Source organism: Taudactylus pleione, unplaced genomic scaffold (assembly GCF_031769625.1).
Source record: "Taudactylus pleione unplaced genomic scaffold, aTauple2 ptg000977l, whole genome shotgun sequence".
NCBI classification, from domain to species: Eukaryota; Metazoa; Chordata; class Amphibia; order Anura; family Myobatrachidae; genus Taudactylus; species Taudactylus pleione.
This window is the reverse complement of record NW_028285378.1, coordinates 2,842,307-2,867,311: the sequence shown is the minus strand read 5'-3', so window position 1 is coordinate 2,867,311 and position 25,005 is coordinate 2,842,307. Positions and strand designations below refer to the sequence as shown.

The 25,005-nt window shown below is 45.8% G+C and overlaps 1 protein-coding gene across 3 annotated transcripts in view; it reads left to right on the top strand.

Annotated features, from left to right (window-relative positions):
- Nucleotides 1-25,005, top strand: part of MYLK (myosin light chain kinase) — an 807,913-nt gene that overhangs the window by 671,942 nt on the left and 110,966 nt on the right. For all 3 annotated transcript variants that reach the window (XM_088460742.1, XM_088460740.1, XM_088460741.1), the window contains 2 exons: nucleotides 17,787-17,837; nucleotides 24,312-24,439. In XM_088460742.1, the coding sequence (XP_088316868.1) occupies nucleotides 17,787-17,837; nucleotides 24,312-24,439 (179 nt within the window). The remainder of the gene's footprint in view (nucleotides 1-17,786; nucleotides 17,838-24,311; nucleotides 24,440-25,005) is intronic.

The window sequence follows — 25,005 nt, the reverse complement described above, 5'->3', positions numbered from 1 at the left end:
TGATGCACAGTAATAGCAGTGAAAGAGGACCGTCACTGATGCACAGTAACACCAGTGAGAGAGGAGCGTCACTGATGCACAGTAATAGCAGTGAGACAGGACGGTCACTGATGCACAGTAATAGCAGTGAGACAGGATGGTTACTGATGCACAGTAATAGCAGGGAGACAGGCCGGTCACTGATGCACAGTAATAGCAGTGAGATAGGACGGTCACTGATGCACAGTAATAGCAGTGAGACAGGACGGTGGTCACTGATGCACAGTAATAGCAGTGAGAGAGGCCAGACACACCAAAATTACATTTCAATAATTGATCTGTCTTTTCCCACATGATCTCCTATGTGTATTGTTTATCTTTGCTCCTCACAATAAATGTGGGAGGAAAGTTAGTGATTACTGTATGTCTGTGTATGGTAATCTACAGAAATGCAGCAGTTATTAACTTTGTAACGATCTGGTTTTGGTACAGAACAACCAAATACTAAAGCTGCATACACGTTCACTTCTGAGTCGAACGATAATCGTTCATGCACGTTCACATTTGTAGTTTGTAGTTCAGTCAGGCTTGTCAACTGAACGATTTTCATTAAGGGAATATGCAAAAATCGTTTGTAGTTCATAAGAATCGTTCATTACACTTTAAAAAATCTGACAGAAAATCGTTCATAGAATCGTTGGTAACAAAATCGTTGTGTGTGTATGCAGCTTAAGCATCAAATTCTCAAACATATTTTTGTTCTTGTAAATATATATTTAGATATAGTAATAATGAAAATTGATCCTCGTTTCTTTTGAACTAACATAGGGCCCCATTTACAAATGAAGGGAAATACCAGCGGGTATTTTTGTTTAGTCTCACTGTGATACAAATGAAAATTCCACTGGTATTTAGTAATACTTACCACTCCGGCGAGGTCCCCCGAATTCCAGCGGAATCCTCATCCTCGACGAGGTCCTCAGCTAGGCTTCTGGCAGCCTAACGCTGCCAGCGACGGGACTCCAGTGTCATGCGCATGCGCGACGGTCCGTCTGCGCACGTGCATGACACGGAGACCCGGCAGTGCCTGGAAGGTTTCACTGAAGCCGGAAAGGCACCGCCGGGTCTCCATTGCCGGCAATGCGTCCCGAAACGCTCTCGCCATCTAAAGATGGCGAGAGCGATGTACAAATAGCAGCAATCTAAGATTACCGCTGTTTACTAAATACAGGAAGATGGTATAACCCCTTTAGTGAGCGCTAAAGGGGTTATATTTCGTTTGTAAATGGGACCCAAGGTTTTAAACAGCATGTTTTGTGCTGTTTGACATTGTCAAAAATCTTGTAATGATTCTCTCTTAATTATCTTAGCCAGAACTCACCACTTCATCAGCCGCTTTATGTTAAACAGAAGCATTGTTACACCATCAGATAATTGGAGATTTATCAAAGCTTGGAGGGGAGATTTATCAAAGTCGTGGAGAGAGATAAAGTACCAGCCAATCAGTTCCTGTTACTTTACAGGCTGTGTTTGAAAAATGAAAGTTAGGTGCTGATTGACTTGTACTTTATCTCCTTTCACTTTATCATTCTCCAAGGTTTAGTACTGTACATCTGGGCCCCAGAGAGTTAAAGTGGATGGAGACAAAGGGCCTGATTCAGACCCGGTCGCTAAGCTTCGAATGCTTGCTAGAGGCGATTATCGCACATCTGCGCATGCGTATGCATCAAATTACGCATGCTCAAGCCAGTCACTGCTGCCAGGAATCGTGCGCTCGTAGTACACAGGCTGAACGCTACTTTGAGTGACAGAGCCGTTTGTGGGTGGTTAAAGGGGAAGGTGCTTGTGAATGGGGGAGTGGATGTGCGAACGCAGGCGTGTCTGAGCGTCAAAACAGAGTTTAATGGGTGTGCATAATTAACAAAGTAGCGTCATTGAACACGTCACTTGGATGTATTTTAGCCTTAACTGATCACAGTGCTTGCGGTGTGGTAGGGGCTACCTCAAGTGCTGCGTGCAGCTCCTATGGGTCTCGATGTTACCGATTAATCACACACTTCCTGGAGATGACGTGTGCTAAGAGAGAAAGGTGGGCGGCTCTATACTACTCCGTACGCTCACTGCCGTCACCCTCTAAGACATAGAGGGCGTCCTTAAGCCAGACAGTGCGATCGCAGGATCTGCATACCCTGCCCCTTTCGGCAGTGAGCGAGCGCAGCTTAGCGACCAGGTCTGAATCAGGCCCAAAGTACCAACTAATCCGCTCCTAACTGTCATTTTTCAAACACAGCCTGTATAGTGACAGGAGCAGATTGGTTAGTACTTTATCTCCATCCACTTTTTTTATAAATCTGTCCCCATGTCTTAGCGATGTATTTCACAGGTGTTTTTTGGAAACTTTCTCAGATGTTTATGAAGCTGATCATACTGGAAAGCGAAACCTCTATGTCCGGGGCTGGTGCAAGGTTTCTTGGCACCCTAGGCATTTCTTCATCCTTACGCCCCCCCATTCCCATCCTTGATAGCTACACAAGCCCTTATACAGTGCCCCCAGTAGTGCCCTTATACTGTGCCCCCAGTAGTGGCCCCGTATGCAGTGCCCCCAGTAGTGCCAGCAGTAGTGGTCCCTCCTATGCCCCCAGTAGTGGTCCCACCTATGCAGTGCCCCCAGTAGTGGTCCCCCCATGCAGTGCCCCCAGTATAGTGCCCCTTATATAGTGCCACTTATACAGTGCCCTCAGTAGTACCCCTTATACAGTGCCCCCAGTAGTGCCCCCCTATGCAGGTCCCGCAGTAGAAGTCCTCCACCTATGCAGTGCCCCTTAAATAGTGCCCCCAGTAGTAACCCTCCCTATGCAGTGCCCCCAGTAGTGGTCCCCCCAATGCAGTGCTCCCAGTAGTAGTCTCCCCCCCAGCAGTGCCCCCAGTAGTAATTCCCCCAGTATAAGACCTCCCCCAGCAGTGCCCCTAGTAGTAGTCCGTCCCCCAGCAGTGCCCCAGCGGTAATTCCTCCCTATGCAGTGCCCCCAGTAGTGGTCCCACCAGTGCATTGCCCCCATTAGCAGTCCCCCCCAGCAGTAATCCATCCCTATGCAGTGCCCCCAGTAGTGTTCCCACCAGTGCAGTGCCCCCAGTAGTAGTCCCCCCAGCAGTGCCCCCATCAGCAGTCCCCCCCAGCAGTGCCCCTAGTAGTTCTCCTCTCCCCAGCAGTGCCCCTAGCAGTAGTCCCCCTATGTAGTGCCCCCAGCAGTAATCCCCTCCCTATGTAGTGCCCCCAGTGGTAGTCCCCCCAGAAGTAATCCCCTCCCTATGTAGTTCCCCCAGTAGTATGGGGGTAGGGGGGGTAAGGTGCACTCTTCCTGCTAGTAGTGGTGATGGTGATGACTTGTGTGTGTTTGTGAGTGGTAATTAGAATGTTTCTTCTGGTGGTGTTTTGGGAGTGAGGAGGGTGTGATTGGGTATGGAGTGTAGTTTGGAGTAATGTGAAAAGGGGAATGGAATAGGATCAAAATGAGGCCAGCGAGACACAGTAATTTGGGGCAAAATCTTTTATTGAGTAGTCACAATGCTGCTCTGTTAAGATCCCGGGCAGGTGGGTGGGGTTCAGTGATGAGTGGTGATGAGACTGGGGAGGTAGGTGGACCCTTTTAGGGGGCTCCTTCCCCTGCGGTTCAGTGACCTTGCACGTCACCCCTGCTGGACCTATGGTCAACAGTCTAGGAAGTCTTGGGGGGTGGGGGGATTTGCAGAGTGGGTTGGAACACCTGTGCGGCGTCCCGCGTGTTGGTGTGAGTCTTGGCAGTACTTACCCACCGGTAGGTTTTTTGTTATGGTGATGTAGGTCGACGTTGCGGCCATTGCAGATAGGTTGGAAGCTGCAGGTTTGTTGGTGAGCTGGATCAGCGTGCTGCTGGTGTGCTGCAGGTGCACGGCTGTTCTGATTGGTCTGCGGAGGTCAGCGACCAGAGTATGCAGCTGAAGTTGGCTCTTGGTCATGCCGCTGGTGCGGAGCCAGAGGTGTGGATAGGTGAGCCGCTGGGAGGCTTCGTTGCAGCGTGTGTGCTTTGACCACCCCTGGGGGGTGGTCTGCCTGGAATACTGAATAAAAAAAAGCCAGGGAGGAGGGGGAATGTGGAAAGTGTGACCGGGATGGAGCTGGTCACTGGCAATGTTGGCTGGGCGGACTTGCGGCCGGATGTGCAGGATGTAGTAGTCCAGCAGTGCCCCCAGTAGCAGTCCCCCCAGCAGTGCCCCCAGTAGTAGTCCTCCCAGCAGTGCCCCCAGTAGTAGTCCTCCCAGCAGTAGCCCTAGTAGTGGTCCCACCAGTGTGCAGTGCCTGCAGTAGTTCCCCCAGCAGTGCCCGTAGTAGTAGTAGTAGTAGTCCCCCCCGTCCACACGCGAAGAAAAAAAAAAACTCCACTTAATCCCCGCTCTGGCAATTGCTCCTCCGTCCGGCATCCTCCCGAGCCAGCCCGCTCTGCATGAAGGGAGAGACGTCATGACGTCTCTCCCAACACCCACTGCGGGAGCTGGAAATGGAACTCATGAGTGAGCTAAAGCCCGGCTGCGGCAGTGGGTGCCGCAGCCGATGAGAGTCTGTCTGACTCTCATCGGCTGCTAAAACAAACACGCAGCTGCCGGCGCCGGCGGCTGTATGTTTGTCACTTATATGCGGTCCACACTACACATCAATTCAGCGGCGCCCTGCAGTGGCCGGCACACTTAAGGTGCCCACACACATACCGATCTGCCCACGATCAGCCGATGTGTGTACGATTTCCCTTGAAACTCTCCCCGGCAGCTCTGCACATGATCTCCACACGATTTGCACACAATTTGGTGTCCATTCATCAGACGATCTCTCCTGCATCCAGACTTTCACAGTGCATTGTGTCCTAGAATGTCAGATCTGCCCTACTGCACAGCAGATCTGAAGATGCGATGTGCAGCCATGCGGAGACGCGCATCGTGAGTGGGGACTCACGATTTGGCCATATTTTACACGATCTGTCGTTCCAATGCGTCGGAATCAGCCAGATCGTGTAAAATATCGCTATGTGTGTGGGCACCTTTAGGCAGCTGCCTAAGTTTGCCTATTGGTAGCGCCGCCCCTGTCTATGTCCAATATTGTGCTTCTCTATACCAACTTGGGTGTGGATTAACAGATAGACGGTAAAAAGGTCGACAGTGTCTAGGTAGACACCAGATGTTATACAGTCAATAGGTTGCCTGGGACAAAAGGTCAACAGGGACAAAAGGTCGACACACTAACTGTCGACAGGTACAAAGCCTAACCCTAACCCACCCTACTGGTGCCTAACCCTGACTGCCGGGGTAGGTGCCTGACCCTAACCGTTCCTTCTAGTGCCTAACTCTAACCCTCCGGTAAGTGTCTAACCCTAATCCTCCCTCCTAGTGCCTAACCGTAACCGTCGGGGTAAGTGCCTATCCCTAACAGTCATGGTAAGTGCCTAGCCCTAACCCTAAAAAAATTATAAAAAACATGTGTTGACCTTTTTTGTGTCGACAATTTTTGCTGACTTTTTGACCCTGTCAACCTTCGTATATGTCGACATTTAGTGTTTAGCGTGTCGACCTTTTGTCCATGTCGATCTTTTGTGCCTGTCTAACATCTGGTGTCTATCTAGACATTGTTGACCTTTTTACTGTCTATCTATAGTACGGAACCCATTCCGTGCTACCGTTGTCCTTTACAGGTCTGAGCCCTGTGCAGTAATGAATTAGGATAAAATGTATATTGTCTCAAACTCGGAAAGAGACAATTATAACTTGGAGCTATTAAATTTTCATTGAGAGCTCATTCATAACTATTTATGCGCTAACAACTGAAAAACACATTAAAAATAAATGTTAGATACTGTACGTCAAGGGACCACTTCTTTTCACACATCCTTTTAATACTGACAGTCTCGGATCTTCTTACCAACCCAAAAGCAACTATCTGTATCTATCCGCATCAGGACTGCGGTGTACTTTTTACCTGGAAATATTTTACAGGACATTATTTTGATTATTGCTAGTTACTATATGGTTGTCATTACCTCAGATTGGGGGAGATGTATGAAGCATCGAAGCGGTATCAGCGCACGTTATGTGCACTGATACCGCTTCTCCCCGATGTATGATCGGGGGGGTTATCTACAAGATAGCAGCGCCGATAGTGTTAACTCCCCCCTCCAGCGATCCCTGCTTGAGTACACAGTGCATCAGCCTAGTGCTCGGTCGGCTCCACTGAGCATGCGCGGGATCTCGCAAGTATCACAAGATCCCTTGTGCAGCCCTTGAGCCGGCAGTCCCCACAGAAGGGACAGCGCTGTCCTTGCTGTGGGGATAGGGCATTGCCAGGCTGTTACTGTCGATAGCGACAGCTGCAGCTGGTGGAACGGTCAGGCGAACTGACCGTTCATACATTGCCCAAGCTTTCGGCGCTGCTATCTTGTAGATAGCAGCGCCGATAATGACAGGGGCGCATAGCGCCCCTGTCATTCACCGCCAAACCCCCCGATCATACATTGGGGAGAAGCGGTATCAGCGCAAATTGCCGTGAGGGACGGGGCTTAATGACGCTAAACATCCATCCCTGCCCCCAACTCCGCCCTCCTATTCCTCCTCCCTGGGCTTATAACGTGCGCTGTCACCGCTTCGGCGCTTCTTATATCTCCCCCAATACTTGTAGGTTTGTAAGTATAATCATACCGCTATAATACACCCCCCCCCCCCCATTGTGCTATACTGTAATTTAGTTGTTATTACTAGTGTATACCCGTGTCCATGGACTGTTCCTTTTTCACACCCAAATCATTTTAATCCCCAATACATAGCTTTCCATAACTTGTTCTCTTAATGAACCCAAATAAGTAGGACATCAATTCCTATTGGGACCTACAGTAAGAGAAAGTACAGTAACTGGTTGGGTTTTATGACTTAAGCAAACTTCAGTGTGTTATTTTTCATTTTAAAATGATGTGGTCCCCATTCAGCAGAAGCGCCTCCCCAACTACTTTGTGTTTTTTAGTTTGTGTAATGTACTGTCAGGGGCTTGCAGGGTATTCCGCCATTGATTTAGTTACTATGCTGGATTATGTGCTTAATAACAGATAGATAGAAGATGTAATTGTTTCATTTCTGGATAGAACCCAATGATCAGCAGTGCTGTATCTTCTGTCCAAGTAGTGGAGATGATTTCCATGTGTTTCCTTAACCCTTATTGTAGGTCATGTGAACATCCTGTGCCTTTGAGAAAGATCCAGGGGCACAATGTGTTTAACCCTTAACTGCCCACTTTGCACTGTTCTCCTTCAAATCTTCTCCGCATGTAAATCATATGATCTCAGCAATGTGCTGCCAGAAGCATATTACAACTCAGAAGCATTTACCACAAATAAATCTCTTAGAAATATCTCTTGATATAAAGAAATGAAATCCTAGAAACCAATATTCTGTAATCACATCACTCTCTTACTATTGTTTTCCATGGTCGGACAAACCTAAATTCTGCTATTAGACCACAAATTATTGTGTAGAGTTGTCTATTTTTACAGTTAAGGCCAATGTGTTCTCTTTGGCACAATGGAAACTTGTTCTTGTATAAACACGGTGCTATGAAATATGCTTTGAGAGGACCATACAGCAACCAAGAATTCATCTTGTTGCAGCTACCTGGGAGGATTCTGTTCTTGCCATGGAAAGAGTGTTCTGTAGCGATATTATTCTACTGATGACAGTTGTATATTTAATGTCATTGAAGATCCTGAGCAGAGCAAACACTCAGAAGTTACAGCACTATACTTTTCTGCTGCTAAAATAGGTTCACCATGGACATCCATACATAGGAAGCCATATAGTGCCCCAAGAACACAAAATGCTCTCTGATTCTATTTTCCAAACCACAGTATTAAAATATACTTTACGGAAGTGGTGTCACATACTAACATACTGTAGATGCTCGTCTATCGATAAATCGTTGTGCATTTAAAATGTGCAATCTCTTTATATGATTTCTGCTTACAGTCAGGATGGTTATATTGTGTCCTGGGCAGTTTCTAGAAAATAGGCTACTGGACCAACTGTATAAATGCTGGACGGAAAGTCTTCAAATAAGTGTCAATCTCAACCTGACTCCAGGGCTGTATCTGGAGGTCATCTGAGAAATGTTATATGTGGGATTTAAATACAGCATTTATGACCTTTGTGTTTATTTTCGCTTTATGACATGTTACAACTCAAAACAGGGAACATCAAAGGGCTCCTTATCACTGTTTTTGTAATTGAAAAGTAGAAATCTATTTATATAAGGTAGCTGTACAGGAAGTCTCCCTATACATTCTGTGAGACTGTGTACAATGCCAGCTACAAATAACAGTTAAACAAAACATTATATATTGTAGCAGAGGGTATTGAAATGAGGATTCCAGACAGGAAGGTATTTTTGGTAAAGCAGTGGCTTTTTAATAGCAGCAAACACTGCACCTTAGCATACATGAGTTTAGGCCTGCACACATACAGGCACATAACATAAAATAAACAAACAAACAAACATAAATCAGTCAGCAGTGGCTTTCAGCCACAATTTCGGCATGCTCTCCCAGCATAGCCCTTGGACCCTGGCACTACAACACTTTGTCCATACTTCCTGTCTGCTACTTAGCATCAGGGCAACGATCATCAGGTGTGTGAGAGTTTTAAACCCTTAAGCTGCATACACACACAACGATTTTGTTACCAACGATTTTCTGTCAGATTATCTGTCAGATTTTTTAAAGTGTAATAAACAATTTTTTTGAACTACAAACGATTTTTGCATATTCCCTTAATGAAAATTGTTCAGTTGACAAGTCTGACTGAACTACAAACATGAACGCGCATGAACGATAATCGTTCATCGTTTGACTCAGAAAGTGAACGATTTTTCAAACCATTATCGTTAAACGATATTCGTTAAAAAAATCGTTGTGTGTGTATGCAGCTTTACTGTGCTCCAGTGATTATGCCAGCTGGGTCTGTGTAAATGTGAAAACCTGGAATTCCACACCTCCACTGCTAATGCAGAATGCACAGGTTTAACTCCAACCTCCCTTAGAGAGAGCTGATTCCACCAGAACGTGGGTAATTTAAGTGAGAGACAATCCCTCTCACCACAATATATATATGCTACAGTGACCAGATGCCCCATTAAGTGCATTATTAATACTGCTAAAACTCAGCCTTGAGAAAGATTCGCAATGGAATCGAAACGTTGGCGGCTTTATGGCATGTTAAAAAACTTCAAAATAATAAAAAATTTCAAACACTTCAAACAATCTGGAAAGTGCCTTCTTTCTACAGGAGTAGAGTGCAACATATGTTAGGGACATCCCTTGGAGATCCCCTCGTCTGTGTGGCACTCCATGCAAAAGAAAAACTCAGTAGTCATGGCTTGAATAGTCAACGTTTCAATGCCTATATAATTAGCATTTTCATCAGGACATAAAACACAATGAACACATCTTACCTTAAATAGGTACACCCAGTGAAGCAGCCTCGCTGTTGCGGGACCTCGCACCCGCCCGGCGGCACTAAAAAATGACGTCATCACGTAGTAACGTGTGGCGCCTGTGACCATCACCATGGTAACAGATGTATACAACAGAATACACAACACAATGTTGCCATAGCAACACTCAGCAACGTGTAACACAATCAAGGCATCAAAATAACAGACATAAATGCATATAATGAAGCTGATAGATATATACTGAATATATCAAGGCACATAATGTGCTATACTTAAGGTAGTTCAATTACATATCATCAAAATTGAACAATTTATATATATACAATACCATGGATAGAGGGTTGCTATGGCAACATTGTGTTGTGTATTCTGTTGTATACATCTGTTACCATGGTGATGGTCACAGGCGCCACACGTTACTACGTGATGACGTCATTTTTTAGTGCCGCAGGGCGGGTGCCTGGTCCCGCTACAGCGAGGCTGCTTCACTGGGTGTACCTATTTAAGGTAAGATGTGTTCATAGGGCCTGATTCAGACCCACTCGCGAGCGGCTGTCCGCTCGCAAGTGGGTCGATGGTGTGCACTGAGCATGCGCACGACGGAGGGAGCTCCATCGTGCGCATGCGCGGGACGCGACGAGCGAAGGACTTTCCTTCGCTCGTTGTGTCTGATCAAAGGGGGCGTGCTGTAGATGTTGATTGACAGCACGCCCCCTTTGGTGGGCGTGCTGGGGGCGTGCCTCCCAGACGGGGGTGTTCCCAAGGGAACTCCTACCGTCAGAAGCCGGCCCACTGACATCACTAGTGATGTCAGTGGGAGTGATTTTGGCTCTGCTAGAGCCAAAATCACTCCAGGCCTTGCGGTTGAGAAACTCAACCGCAGGCTCCGGCTCGCAGTGGCGATGGTCGCGATGGTCAAGACCATCGCGACCATCAACCTGCACGCTCGTATAGGCTGTGGGTGGTGACCCACAGCTATACTAGCGTCCAGGAGGACGCTCCATAATTATGGAGGTGGGCCCTGATTCAGAGCGAGCGCTCTGGTCAGAGCGTCCGGCTCTGAATCAGGGCCATTGTGTTTTATGTCCTGATGAAAATGCCAATTATATAGGCATTGAAACGTTGACTATTCAAGCCATGACTACTGAGTTTTTCTTTTGCGTGGAGTGCCACACAGATGAGGGGTTTGTACATTCACACTAGAGTGTGGGCAACCAGCCAAGCAACGCTATTTCAAGGAGTGCCGGATCCCATGGTATTTATATATATATATATATATATATACCTTTCTTCCAGTCTTTTCTCCTCCTGGTCTGGATGCTCCTCACACACCGCAGCTCCTATGACCTTACCCTTCCAGCGGCCCATCGACATGACACGCACAGACTCTAAAGGAAAAAAAAGAAAATGCTTATTGAACAAGGAGGTGGACCTCAGCGTGGCGTGCAGGTTGGAGCGCGGTCTCCTCCTTGTACTCAATGGGTAGTGCCGGCCAACGGGTGGTAGCAGCACCCACTTTTCACTGAAGGGAGTAGTGCAGGCTGTGCAGCGGTGGTTGGAGCAGTCAGTACTAGGTAGGTCTGGGCGGTACTGGGTAGTAGCGGATGGGCCCCTACCCATTGGGCTATTTCACTCACGCCAGTTTTCACCGGCCTGAAAAAACAACAGGACATATTTTTGCTGTATGTAAAATTTTATTAAGTATGGACATGGATGGGTCCTTTCAGACAGTACGTCCAAGACATGGTCACCGTGTGTAGCCGGGAATATCCAATGACAAGGATGGCTGCCGTGCCGTATCTTGACAGTGAAGTATATGTTACAATGTTTCATTTCACACCCACCGGCTTTTCTCAGCTTATACAGCTGCTGCTGCGCATGCTCAATACAGTATGAAAAAGAAACACAACATTAAAAATTAAAGCCATTGCATGTGAAAGGCACTGATTGCCTGAAAAAAAAAACGGTTGGCTTTGGACAGTTTTTTTGCCGGCCGATGAAAACCGGCGTGTGTGAAATAGGCCATTCTGCCACTGTCCAGACCCGGGACTCCAGTCCCGGTAGTCCCCCATGATGGTGGCCCTGCCGATGCTTGTGCAGTGCTGGAAATGGCATATCTTGGTCATAAAATCTGACTTCCAAAGGGGTTCCAAGCCCATGTAAAACTCTCCTCTACCCCCCTTTAGGTATGCCTATATAAAAGGCACTAAAAGTACCACTGAAGACCACTCTTGACTGTAGACTGTTTGTAAAGGAACTTAGGCTCTCTTTGCTGTATTTACCTGTAGATAGGACAAAGTATTTTTATTTTACATTCCTACACATAGTATAAGTAGAGAGAATTATTTGAGGTCCCTCTAAATAGTTATTAAATGTTTGTCCCTGTGCGATTACTCAGGCCACATATTGGGCGCCTATAAATTTAAGTAAAATGGTTTAATTGGAGCTGTCCATTTTATGGGTTAAATGACGCAAAAAAAGAAAGATTATAGTTTTCTTATATTTATACAATATCTCTGAACCCAGAAAAAAGAAAATTGCCCTCCAGCACACTGCAGATAAATCAAAAATACTTGAATCCTACATGATAATAGAAATTCAGAGGTATTGGAATTTTTTGGGGTGCCTTGCTTCTCGGACGTGAACCCCTTAATGTTAGGGACGCTGGTATAGAGGAGCCTTGACATTGGCTCAGCGCTTATTCATATATTTGTAAATGTATGTAAACCAATACCTCTGAATATCTCTGAACCCTCAGCTCTGATATTTCTGTTCTCTTACAGGTGTTTGTTCATTAACAAGACAGGAGTTTGGGATCAGTATAAGGGGAATATTATTTGTAATTATACGAGGATGGTTCAATAAATAATTGTGTTAATGTATTCAATTTGTAAATATACGTATAATCAATAGGATGGCCCTGGTACAGATTACTTTTCCACATAGTCCCCATACTTATCTAAGCATTTGTTCCCACGGTACATCAAGACATCTACCACAGCATAGGAGAAATCCGTGTCAAGCGCCTGAAGCCAGGACATGACGGCTTACTGAACCTCACCATCGTACCCAGCATGAACACTTTTTCCTGTACCCCAGTTGCTCATGAACAATGTTGTGCACAGTACCCACTGAGATGTTCAGTTCATCAGCAATATCACTAACTCAAATGCGTCTGTCCTCTTGAATCAGACTTTCAATGCGGTACAATTTGTCATCTGTGGTGGATAGCTTGGCCGACCGGATCGCTGCTCATCTCCAGTGCCAGATTGAAGTTCACATGGGCCTGGAGCTGAATTTTATGTAAAGGCCTATTGTATGCCCACTTGGGGGTGTCACCAGGACCATGGGGGTGTCAAACATCTCCCTCCCCTTTTTGTTTTTTCTTTAGTGTAATGTGAGAGTCTACAAATGAACAAATGGAAACACCCGTGAGCCTAATATGGCGAAAAATAAAAATACCACTTAATGAAGATGTAAATATAAAACCCCTCTACTAAAGAGCATCACGTAATGAAGTCATAACTGCAAAATATCTCTATATAAAAGAAGAGACCTTATATCACTAATAGCTATACTGAGAACATACACATAAATATAAAATCCTGAAAAGTCCGTCCTGTCCTGTCCCAAACATACATGCGCAATGGGAGCACACCACCCCTCCAATGCTAGGAAGATTGGATAGACCTAGCCAGAGAAAAAGACCCACCGGGCGTTGGGAATAGGGTAAGTATGGGAGGGCAGGTGGCGTGACGGATATGGGGAGCAGGAGGGAGCAGTGGGGGGGGGGCAGACAACAGCAGAGAGGGGGGCAGAGCAGGACAGAGCCGCAATCAGAGTGGGCATGGGTTGGAGCCGAGTGGGGGATGAGACTGGGCCGAGTGCAGGGGCAGACTGAGGCATATGTGGCCCGGGCCTCTTTAACTAGTGTGTGCTAAATATATACACACACACACACACATAATATACATATAATAAATACTGTATACACACACATATATATATATATATATATATATATATATATTAGGGATGTGCAGGCTCGGATAGGTTCGAGTTTGCACGTGGAGTTCGGATTTTTCCCTCCAAAAAAACGGAACTCAGAACGAGGCAAAACGTCATCTTACATGGACGAACATCATCATTCCTGGTCTTTTGTCTTTTAGGGGTGAGCGGGTTCGGTTTTACTCGGATTTACTCGGTTCTTATCGCCACTTTACCGCAAATTCGGATTTATTATATTGGCTATCCAAAACACATGATAGGCGATAGCCAATAAAATGCCGTTTAAGGATCCGAGTAATTCCGAGTAAAACCGAACCCGCTCACCCCTAATATATATATATATATATATATATATATCTGTCAAAGTCATGTCTCTGTAGGCCGCACATAGCAGAGACAGTACAGCACCACAGTAAACTTTAGTAGGAGCTCCTGGCTCAGAGTCATATGAGCAAGGTCTTGGGGTGGGGGAAACCCGGGCTGCCTTCAGAGGACTCATCTGAGGCTGAACTGCCTGAGCTGCTCACTGACTGCTGCAGCGTGCCCGTCTCTTTGGGCGCAGCGGGGCGTCACCTAGGTAACGTCACAATGCGCTGAGACCCTATGCGACACAGGGAGAGCCATTTGTATTATGCCAGCGATTCCCGGGCCCCTTGTCGAGTGACAGTGGTGGAGGCTATCATGTGATTTAAATGGGTGGGACTTCAGACGGTCACTGAGAAGCTGTGTAACAAAAACATTTTTCCTGTCTCCAGTGGATCCTGTGGGCCTATTTTATGGGAGGGCCTGAAGCTGCAGCTTTACCTGCCCGATTGTTAATCCGACCATGCTCATCTTGAATGTCTGTCCTGCCGTTATTAAAGGCAGTGCGCCAAATCCAAACCTGTTTCTGTGACATGACTTTATCACCGCACATCTCCTCAAGTTGGCTATGAATTTCAGCTGCCAATGTCCCCTTTTGATGCAGAAATCTGATCACACTTTGCAGCTCAATGTTTGACCATGTTTCTTCCAGGCCATCTTACAACTGATGTTGGGACAGTATGACTGATTTGAGGCGCAGTCTAATGGCAGTAAGGGGAAGTAGTGGTCTGCCTGCTCTGGCCTGGGGGGAAATTAGAATGAAATGGAGAACATTATACATGTGAGAGGTCTTGTTACCACCCTTGTAGATCACAAAATCCTTCTGTCTCTCAGTATGACCTCTGTATTTTAACGGGTGGCAGTCGGGATGCCGATGGTCCAAATGCCGACCGTCGGCATCCCGACTGTCTAATCCTGGCAGGGGTCTAATGACTGGCATCTTGATCCTGACACCTGCAACTTTACCTACGCCGGGAGCCCGACACCCGGCATACCGATTGGAGGTAAGCCGGGCAGCAGGCACAGACAGCCGCGGGGGTGGGAGGGTTGGTTAGGGGCTCCCAGCGGGGAATTAGGGTTAGGCACCCCCCGGGAGGGTTTGGGTTAGGCTAGGGAAAGGGTGGGTTAGGTTTAATCACTTACAGGGGGGGTTAGGGTTAGGTACTTGGGGTGGAGGTTAGGGTTAGGCACCCCTAAGGGAGGGTTAGGGTTTGGGGGGGGGGGTTTAGGTAGTAAATAGTAAAAATACTTACGGGTCAGGTTCTTCACTGCCGGCGGTATTCCATACCGATCCCCTTTTAACCTGTGTTGACGGTTTTAATCTTGAGAGTCCTGTTTGTTTTTTAGTTATATTTCTTGTTTGTTAAGGGTTTATACTTCTGTAACTTTGCTATTTCTTCCACTCTTACTTACTCTAACTTAATACATTTAATACATAATTTTGAGCTACAAACTTAGCTTTATGACCCCGGAGAAGCATTTCAGGTAGTGTTTGTCAAATCTTGTCACCAGAAAGGCAACACTTCTCAGTGTATCTTCTATTTTTCCCTGAGCACATGATGATTAACCAGCAATTTTTATTTAAAATTCCACATTAAACATTGCTAAACTTTAGTAAAATGTATTTTGTCATCTTAAAGCCACTTAGCAATCCTCTCTGGCATTTAAAATAATGCGATCTTTTAAATATGGCAGTTTGTCCTGAAAAGGACAGAGTCTCATCGCTAAATATCTCAAAGTGAAGGCTACCTCTCTTGGAGCATTGCTAGCAGTTGCCGGGAAGCTAAAGTATTAAGTGGAATGGCAGGCTGATCTTCCTTTTATTGGAAGCTAACCTTAAATCTTACAGCAGACATAATACGTTTGTCAGGAGTATGGTATAGTAAGATCGACAATAGATCGACAACAGATGGTAGACAGACAAATGGTTGACAGGTACAAATTTTTGACAGTGCAAATGGTCAACAGATACAAAAGGTCGGCACACATATGGTCAACACAAAAAAAGTCATCTTTTTTTGTATTTTAAGTCTAATCTTCACCCTAACCCTCCCCCTAGTGCTTAAACCTAACCCTCCCCCTGTTGCCTAACCTTAACCCTCCCCAAGTGCCTAACCCTCCCTCAAGTATCTAACACTAACAGTCCCCTTTCGCAGCCTAACCCTAACCCTCAGGTAAATGCATAACTCTCACCCTAACCTTAAAAATTTTGAAAAAAACATTGTCAGTCGACCATTTGTCCATAACGACCATCTGGTGTCGACCTATTGAGTGTCTATCTAGACACTGTCGATCTTTAATGCGGATACTGTTTGCCAGAGTGTTCAAATTTATTAACTACATGTACCTATCTCAGCCACCTGTACATATCCTAAATATGGTGATAATATCTAAAAATGTATTAAATAGAGGGACGTTAGTAGCCTATGGATACTATGACTGATTATGATACATCTGTGCATATAATATAAATAAAAATATACATAGAAAAATACAGGATTCTGACTAAAACCAGTTTATATGCAATTTTAAAATTACATTTGACGTGTATATAACTCTGAAGTCTCCTTATTTTATGAGTTATGTCAGTGATTACCAATCATTATGTTAGGATACATATATCAAAATAGCAAGATAGAAGAGAGGATCTGATTTGTATGATTGATTTGAGGATTGGATTGGTTGTAGGATAGGCTGGAAGATCAGGTTGGTTGTAAGATTGTTTGGGGGATTGGATTAGTTGTAGGTCGCATTCTGAGATTAATTTTTCCAAATTTGAAAACTGCAGATTGTCATAATAAAAAATGAACATGCAAAAAGTATCTGTGATAGAGCATGAGATTGGCCTTTTGGGGAGTACGCCTATTATGTATAATACAACTGCGCATAGCCGCTTTGTAGGCAACCCCCAAGAACTGCTAAACATGTATTTTAAAAATGATTACAAAAATATCCTGTATCTATGTAAAACAGAAAGCTGGGGTTTCAATGGAAGGTTATGATTAACATTAAATAAAATTGTTTGATTTATATTTTTTTTCTTCCAATATAGTACTTAAAAGTAAACAGGTTAATTTAAATTCTGCAGATAAATTCAATACAATTTGTGTTTTGCTGTAACTTCATTTAGAGGACCATCTTCCTTAGTCCTGTTAAGAGGACTTTTATTATTCGATGCAATTAAATGTGTTAATAGAATATTAAAGGGTAATTTTTCATCATCATGAAAAATATTTTGGCTTTTAATTTATGTAAATTTATAATGGAATTGTGTATCTGTAAATGGGTGGGCTCAGATCAGATTAAGGTGATATTACTTAAACTGTATGTTACCTAATTAAACGTGGAGCCTGTCTCCTTACTTTCTGTCCTGCTTTCATCCCTCACTTCGGACATTCTAATTACAGTGACTTATCTTCATGCAGGTGTCTAATAAGAAACTGCTTACTATAACTGCATGTTTAAGTCACTTCTAAGCAATAATCATGTCACAGGCTCAGCCTCATCTTCCTCATCGCCGCTTGCAGGATCTCAAGTTATCCAACTGCAGTAGCACGTCTCATTACAGCTTCATGTCATAGCCATCCGTGCATTATGTTTTCAGTGTCATCAGCCATCATTTCATCATAATGTCCCATTTGGGGAGTGCATGTTCTTCATCGCTACTAATTTCTAATATATTTTTATTTCATAAAAAAAACTTCTGTAACATACAGTAGATGCAGATTGTTGCTGCATCTGCTGTTCAGGACTGTGAAAACAACCTACACTGCACATCTTGCTTAATTCCAGCATCCGCTATGTGCCTGGCCTGGGGGCAGCATAACATTGCCTGGCTTCTCTACTGAGTATAGAAATCCTGTTGTATTTTCCTTCCCTTGGGATGTCACACTCGTAACAAGTCCTTGCACTTCCCTTCCAGATGAAGCCACCATTAAGAAGAAACCAGCTTCGAAGACCCCCCCTAAAGCAGGTAGAATGGTTCAATCCATCCTCCTTACTGAGAGCACAACAAGCTTTACATGTATTATCCCTCCGTCAGCAGAATCATTTTACCCTTTTTTATTGTAAAAACTATGCTCCAGCAATTCTGTAGAACACTTTGTGCAAGTTGCTTATGCAACCCACATCTCATTGATAATGGGGCTGATCTAGAGTGGGACGTATGACAGGTGTCATAACATATCTTACGTGAAATTGCTCTGCACGTGCCCAGAAAGCGTGCTGTCATGTGATTCTGGCACTTAAACCCATCTGTGCCTGGAGAGACGGAAAGAGGCAATCTAACCTAGGCTGAGTATAGAAAATGCGGTTCATACAGACCAGCAAGTAAACATATACTGTTAGGTTTTGTTTGTACCTGCTGCAGGACAAGGAGGCAGGGTTGGACTGGCTCACAGGGGTACAGGGGAATTTCCTGGTGGGACCCACTGTCTGGGGGCCCCACCCCCTCCTCTAGGTGTCAGATTCCATACTGCGCACTCAAATTATACTGTACATTGTTACTCTATTGGAGGGTTGGTTACCTGGTGGAGCAGGACCATGGATAAACATGGGTGCTTGGTGCACTTCTAAAGAAACTACAGCAAGATTTGCCTAATGGTTAGCTAAGCAGCAGTAGTGGCTGACCACACCATCTCTGGTGGCTGACCACGTCCCTTAAGTATGGGCCCCTAGCACTGCATACCCCCGGTGGGCCCTTCATGCCTCAGTCCAACACTGCAAGGAGGTATACATGCTAATAATTCATCACAAACCAGGCACATACGGTATGTCGCCGATGTGGAGACAGACAAATTTCGAGATGTGCACAGCTGTGCATATGGGTGGAATATGTTATTTTTCTATACACTTTTTTATTTTTTTTATTTTAAAAGTGATTTACACCTATTTTGTCAACTTTGTATCAGCCACAGTGTATCTTATAGTTGTTTATTGGTATCTAGAGAATTCCTGGGTCATGTAGAATATTTTCACCCTCACCTGTTGTATGACCACAAGCAATGATTATTACTATGGGGTCTATTCAGCAATGACTTTTTTACTTAAAAATGTGGAAACTATCATTTCCGCATTTTTAAGTATTTCCACTATTCAGCAATAACACAATTATCTTCTCCATTAATTCCCATCTTGCAGAGTACCGCACTGTAGGAATCGTGCTATTGCCCTCTACAGTGCTTTAACGCATTTTGCTATTCAGCAAAGCTAAAAGGCGTTAAATAACTCGAAAAATCTTTACTCTATATGACGCCATCTCAAAATGGTGTTATATGAAGAAAATACATAATAATCCTGAAAACTGCAGGGACACAGGGAAATTTTCCCATAAGTCCCTACAGGATCTTGAAACTCCACCCCAGTCTCCGTCCCTGCTTTGTGGTGACCGCTCACTGTAAGTCCATCTCCAGCCTGTCAAAATTGTTTAAATTGATTGAAATGTGTACACAGGCTTTATATTAGTCTGTATAAATTCATAGTTATGTGCTTTTATATTTAAAATGTATATATATATATATATATATATCCATATCCATCCACTGTTCAACGCTCCACCAGGGGCTCAAACAGAGATGAGGCCAGCACTCTTTCTCCAAAACATCATATTTAATAGTGATGGTGTACATAGATACATTGCATGGCAGCATGTATAGCAATTACTTCAGGATATCATACATTACATGAACCATGTTGGTAAGCTTAACTGGAGTCCCAAGTCATTCCCAGTGCATAATCCCAACAGCTGTTTCGGTTAGTACCGTCGTCAGGGGAAAAGCCAAATGTAAAATACATGTGCAGCCTATAAGTACCCACATCAATCAATCACAATCCCGCTCACCTGTCAGGTCAGCAACGGCGAGCTCACAACGCAATCACCAGAACAGTGTGCAGCCGCGGTACACGCGGTCCATCTCTGATGACATCAGCCGGTCAAACCGTCCCACCTCCATCAGCTTCCATGTGACCAAACAGCCGCATCACCTGACCAGCGCTCACGAGGCATCCCCTCCATGAACCACAGGCTCGCGTGCGTCTGCCGTCACAGCAGTCAGCTACCAATAAGATCAGCAGATTCCATTAATACATTTAAAAGCGATTCATTGGCTTTTAAAAAAATTAAGTATAGAAAAGTCAAAGAAGACTACAGGGAACTATACAGACTGGTGGCAGCAGCGCTGTCACACACCACTTTCACCAATGTCACTGTGTGCCCTGTGGACAGACTGCTATGCAGCCTATCCTTTTCACGTGATCGCAGGCCCAAAGCACCTATCCCTTCACACCTTACCGCCAGTGCTCATGGCGCCACACTTATTGCCTTGATGATGTCAATACATTTTGTTTTTGTTATTGCTCAGCTTTAACTTGACTGATCGAGATGAAACAAAGTGCATGTTATTTCTAGGAGTTTCCACTACAAAATTATTCATTTGTCATGAAAATCGGTTCAGTAGTTTTTGTGCCAAGTTGGAACAAGCAGACACAAAGTTCTTATAATATATATATTATATATACCAATTAGCCATAACTTTTAAACCATTTAATATTGTGTAGGTCCCCCTCGTGTTGCCAAAACAGCTCTGACCCATCAAGACATGGACTCCACAAGACCTCTGAAGGTGTCTTGTGGTATCTGGCACGAAGACATTAGCAGCAGATCCTTTAAGTTGTGTATATTGTGAGGTGGGGCCTCCATGGCTCTGACTTTTTCCAGCACATCCTGCAGATGCACGACTGGATTAAGGGAATTTGAAGTCAACACCTTAAACTCTTCTCATGTTCCTCAAACCATTCCTGAAAATTTGTTGCAGTGTTGCAGGCTGTATTATCCTGCTGAAAGAGGTCAATGTCATGAGGGAATACTGTTGCCAGGATGGAGTGTGCTTGGTCTGCAACAATATTTAGGTAGGTGGTACGTGTCAACAGTGCCGTAGCTAACACTCCCGGCGCCCAGTGCAGGCCACGCCCCCTCTGTATGACATCACGTGGAGGGGGGCGTAGTCTGCTACTGGCCCCAGGAGCGGGTGATTACAGCAATGCCTGGAGCTCAGGATGCTCCAGCAGGGTGCTGTAATGGCAGCATTGTGACCGTCTGGAGTGTCCTAAGGACGCTCCAGGCGGCACTGCTGCAGAGATTCTAGCCAGATGCAGGAGCTGTGGGTGAGCAACGGTGTCGCCCACAGTCCACTGCGCTCTGTGTGGCCACACCGCTCGCACACCCCTAGCTATGGCCCTGTGTGTCAAAGTAACATTCACATGAATGCCAGAACCCAATGTTTCCCAGTAGAACATCACCCAGAGCATCACACTGCCTCCGTCGGCTTGCTTTCTTCCCAGGTAAACAACACTTACACTCACCCGGCCGTCCACTTGATGTAAAAGAAAAAGTGATTCATAAGACCAGGCCACCTTCATCCTTTGCTCTATGGTCCAGTTTTGATGCAGTTCACATGCCCATTATAGACTCTTTTGGTGGTGGTCAGGCCTTAGCATGGGCACTCTGGGGCTGATTCAGTTGCGTGCACTGCTGATCGAAGATTCGCAATTATCGGGAATCTGCGCATGCACAGGACCCATTCGGCGAGTGTGCAAAATGGGTCCTGTGTACTGGCACGCAGGCCCTTCTGTGCCTCTGCCCAATAGACAGGCAGTGGCATTTAAGTGGTGGTGCGGGATCGGTCAGTGTTCCCAGAAATGGGGGCGTGTCTGCCCATTTTCTGGGAGTGGCAAGGCCAGGGACTGCAAAGCAGCCTGCGTGCAGCTTTGCACTGAATTTTCTGACACCTTTCTATCATAGCCAACATAAAATTTTCAGCAATTTGTGCTACAGTAGCTCTTCAGTGGGATCGGACTAGCCTTCGCTCCCCACGAGCCTTGGGCGCACATGGTCCTGGTGCCAGTTTGCAAGTTGTCCATATTTGAACCACTTTTAGTTGGTACTAACTGACCACAGCATTCCGGGAACACCCCACAAAACCTGCCATTTTGGAGATGTTCTGACCCAGTCGTCTAGCCATCACAATTTGGCCCTTGTCAAAGTTACTCAGATGCATACTCTTGCCCATTTTTCCTGCTTCCATCACCTCAACTGCAATAAAGTAAAGGGAAAAAAAAAAAAAAGACGGCGCGCGTGTGACGTCACACCGCGCCACTTGATCGAGGAGCCGCTTCGTGTGAGGGTTAGGTCTACAACGTTCGTGTGAGCAGCAACAAGGTAAGTGTGGGGGCTGCGGTTGGGTACAAGGAGGGGGGCTACTGAGTACACAGGAGGGGGGCTGCTGGGCACACAGAGTGGGGCTGCTGGATACATAGGAGGAGGGGGCTAATGTGCACAGAGCCGCTGCTGGGTACATAGCGGGAGACTGCTGGATACATAGGAGGGGGGGCTGCTGGGTACATAGGAGGAGGGGGGCTAATGTGCACACAGAGCGGCTGCTGGGTACATAGGGGGAGACTGCTGGATACATAGATGGGGGGCTGCTGGGTACATAGGAGAGGGCGACTGGGTACATAGGAGGGGGGCTGCTGGATACATAGGAGGGGGGGCTGCTGAGTACATAGGAGGGGGGCTGCTGGGTACATAGGGGGAGACTGCTGGATACATAGGAGGGGGGGCTGCTGGATACATAGGATGGGGGCTGCTGGGCCCACAGAGAGGGGCTGCTGGGCACACAGAGAGGGGCAGCTGGGTGCATAGGAGGGGGGCAGCTGGGTACATAGGAGGGGGGCTGATTGGTACATAGGATGGGGCTGCTGGGCACACAGCGAGGGGCTGCTGAGCACATTGGAGAGGGGGGCTGCTGGGTACATAGGGGGCTGCTGGGCACACAGAGGGTCTACTGGGTACATAGGAGGGGGCTGCTGGGCACACAGAAATGGGCTGCTGGGTACATAGGAGGGTGGCTGCTGGGCACACAGAGAGGCTGCTGGGTACATAGGAGAGGGAGCTGTTGGGCACACAGAAATGGGCTACTGGGTACATAGGAGGGGGCTGCTGGGCACACAGAAATGGGCTGCTGGGTACATAGGAGGGTGGCTGCTGGGCACACAGAGAGGCTGCTGGGTACATAGGAGAGGGAGCTGTTGGGCACACAGAGAGGGGCTGTTGGGAACACAGGGGCTGAGTACATAAAAAAGGGGGTCTGCTGAGGACACAGAGAGGGGCTGGCAGGGCTTAGTCCATAGAAGGAGGGCTGCTGGGGCTGAGTACGCAGAAGTGGGCTGCTGGGGACACAGAGGGGCTGCTGGGGTTAAGCACATAGAATTGGGGCTGCTGGGGCTGATTATATAGAAAAGGGGGACACAGAGGGGCTGCTAGAAAAGAAAAGAGGGGCTGGGTTGATGCTAGATCCAAGTTGGCAGAAGGACCTCTGTTGTCACAACCATGTTACCACTACTGCAGGGCTGGTCAGCTACAAGTTACTACACACATGGGCATAGAGGGGAAATATAAACCTGTGAATATGAATATTGAAGGAGGTGGGGGTGTTGTGATATGAAGAAGGGGGAAGAGTGCAATGAAGTGGGGGAGTTCTGTGAGAGGAGGACATTGAAGGGAGGAAAGGGTGCTGTGCCCAGACCAGCCTACAGACTCTCATCCTGTCACATCTGCCCCACAGACACTCACCCTCTAAATTCCCACTTCGAGCACTGAATATATGTATCATTTAAAATATGCATGTATTTCACTCACCTGGGCTACCTCTGTGCCTGTATGCAAGCTCACTTCCATTACTCCATGACTTAGGGGCCTGTTCATAATAACGAAGAAAATCGATGGAGGTAATCAGGTTTAGAACTCGCATGGAGTTCTACCTAATTACTGGAGGAATTCATCATTCCTCCTCTCCATAAGTATCTATTCTGAAAAGCTGTCATTTTTGCGATGACAGCTTTTCAGGAAATAGATACTTTTCCATATCTCCCCTACCTTACCACAGCAGTAATCAGTGCTGCGCATGCGCTGTTATGTTCACAAAAATGGCACATGCGCAGTACTGCCTACAGCTGCGGTAATTCCGTGTGTGTAACCCGCTATACGCCATAATTTTCGGAATTTGTTGAATAGCCTAATTTCTACATCCCCTTACTAATGTATGAGGAGTGTGGAAATGAATGCAGGCGGACTTAACTCAGAGATATCAGTGTTAATGAATACTAAAATAACGGTAATTAAGGAAAATGTCCTTAAAGCCGTTATTTTAATGTTGATGAATAGGCCCCTAATTTTGAAAATTTGCTGTATATGACGGACTGCATAATGTAGGTTAGACAAACAGTTTGGTAGAGAATTCCCTTGCATTAATAACCTGTTTCTGGCATTTGGTTTGAATCACTGATTGCTCAACTAGAATACAATTGAGATAACCACATGAATGGTCTGTTGTTTACAGCAGATATTTGTTTTGTCATCTAAACATTTTCTTTTACTCTTGTTTTCCTCCAGCTTCTGCACCACAGATACTCCAATTCCCCGAAGACATGAAGGTCCGAGCTGGAGAGACCGTGGTGCTTCTCTGCAAAGTGTCCGGTACAAAGCCCATCACATTCGCATGGATGAAATTTAAGAGAGAGGTAACCGCATGAGTGGTATCTAAACTGGGCTGGTGGAAGTTCTTTGAGATCCTTAGTGGCGCCCCAACGATCAGGCATCCACTTGTCTGCTTCTTATTTCAGTAGGTGGAAAGTGGAGGTCACATTTACTGTTTCACAGATTAAGAGTGTGGTACTGGGCTCTGACAACACACCTCAGAGACACACTTCCAGCCTTCACTGATATTCAGGGGCTGGCTGGCAACTTTTAGCCTGGGTGCAAATGCAATCAAGTGGCCCCAGCTTTTCTACCAACACACGAAAAATGGATGTGGCAAAAAAACTGCAGGCATGGTTTATCTAATGGGGATGTGGTTTAAATGTGTAATGAAATATATGAAAAATTGTTATGTTTAAAAACTATAATCAAATACATCACCTTCCAGCCATGTCTGACAGAGGACTGGGTCTTTACACCCATTAACTGCACAGGTATCGGAGATTTATTTTCGGGTCTCAGGAGACCTAAAATGCAATATCCAATAAGTGAGGCTATTGCATATGGGCCAGCATTCAATTAGCACCCGTTCAGTTTACAAGGTTAACTG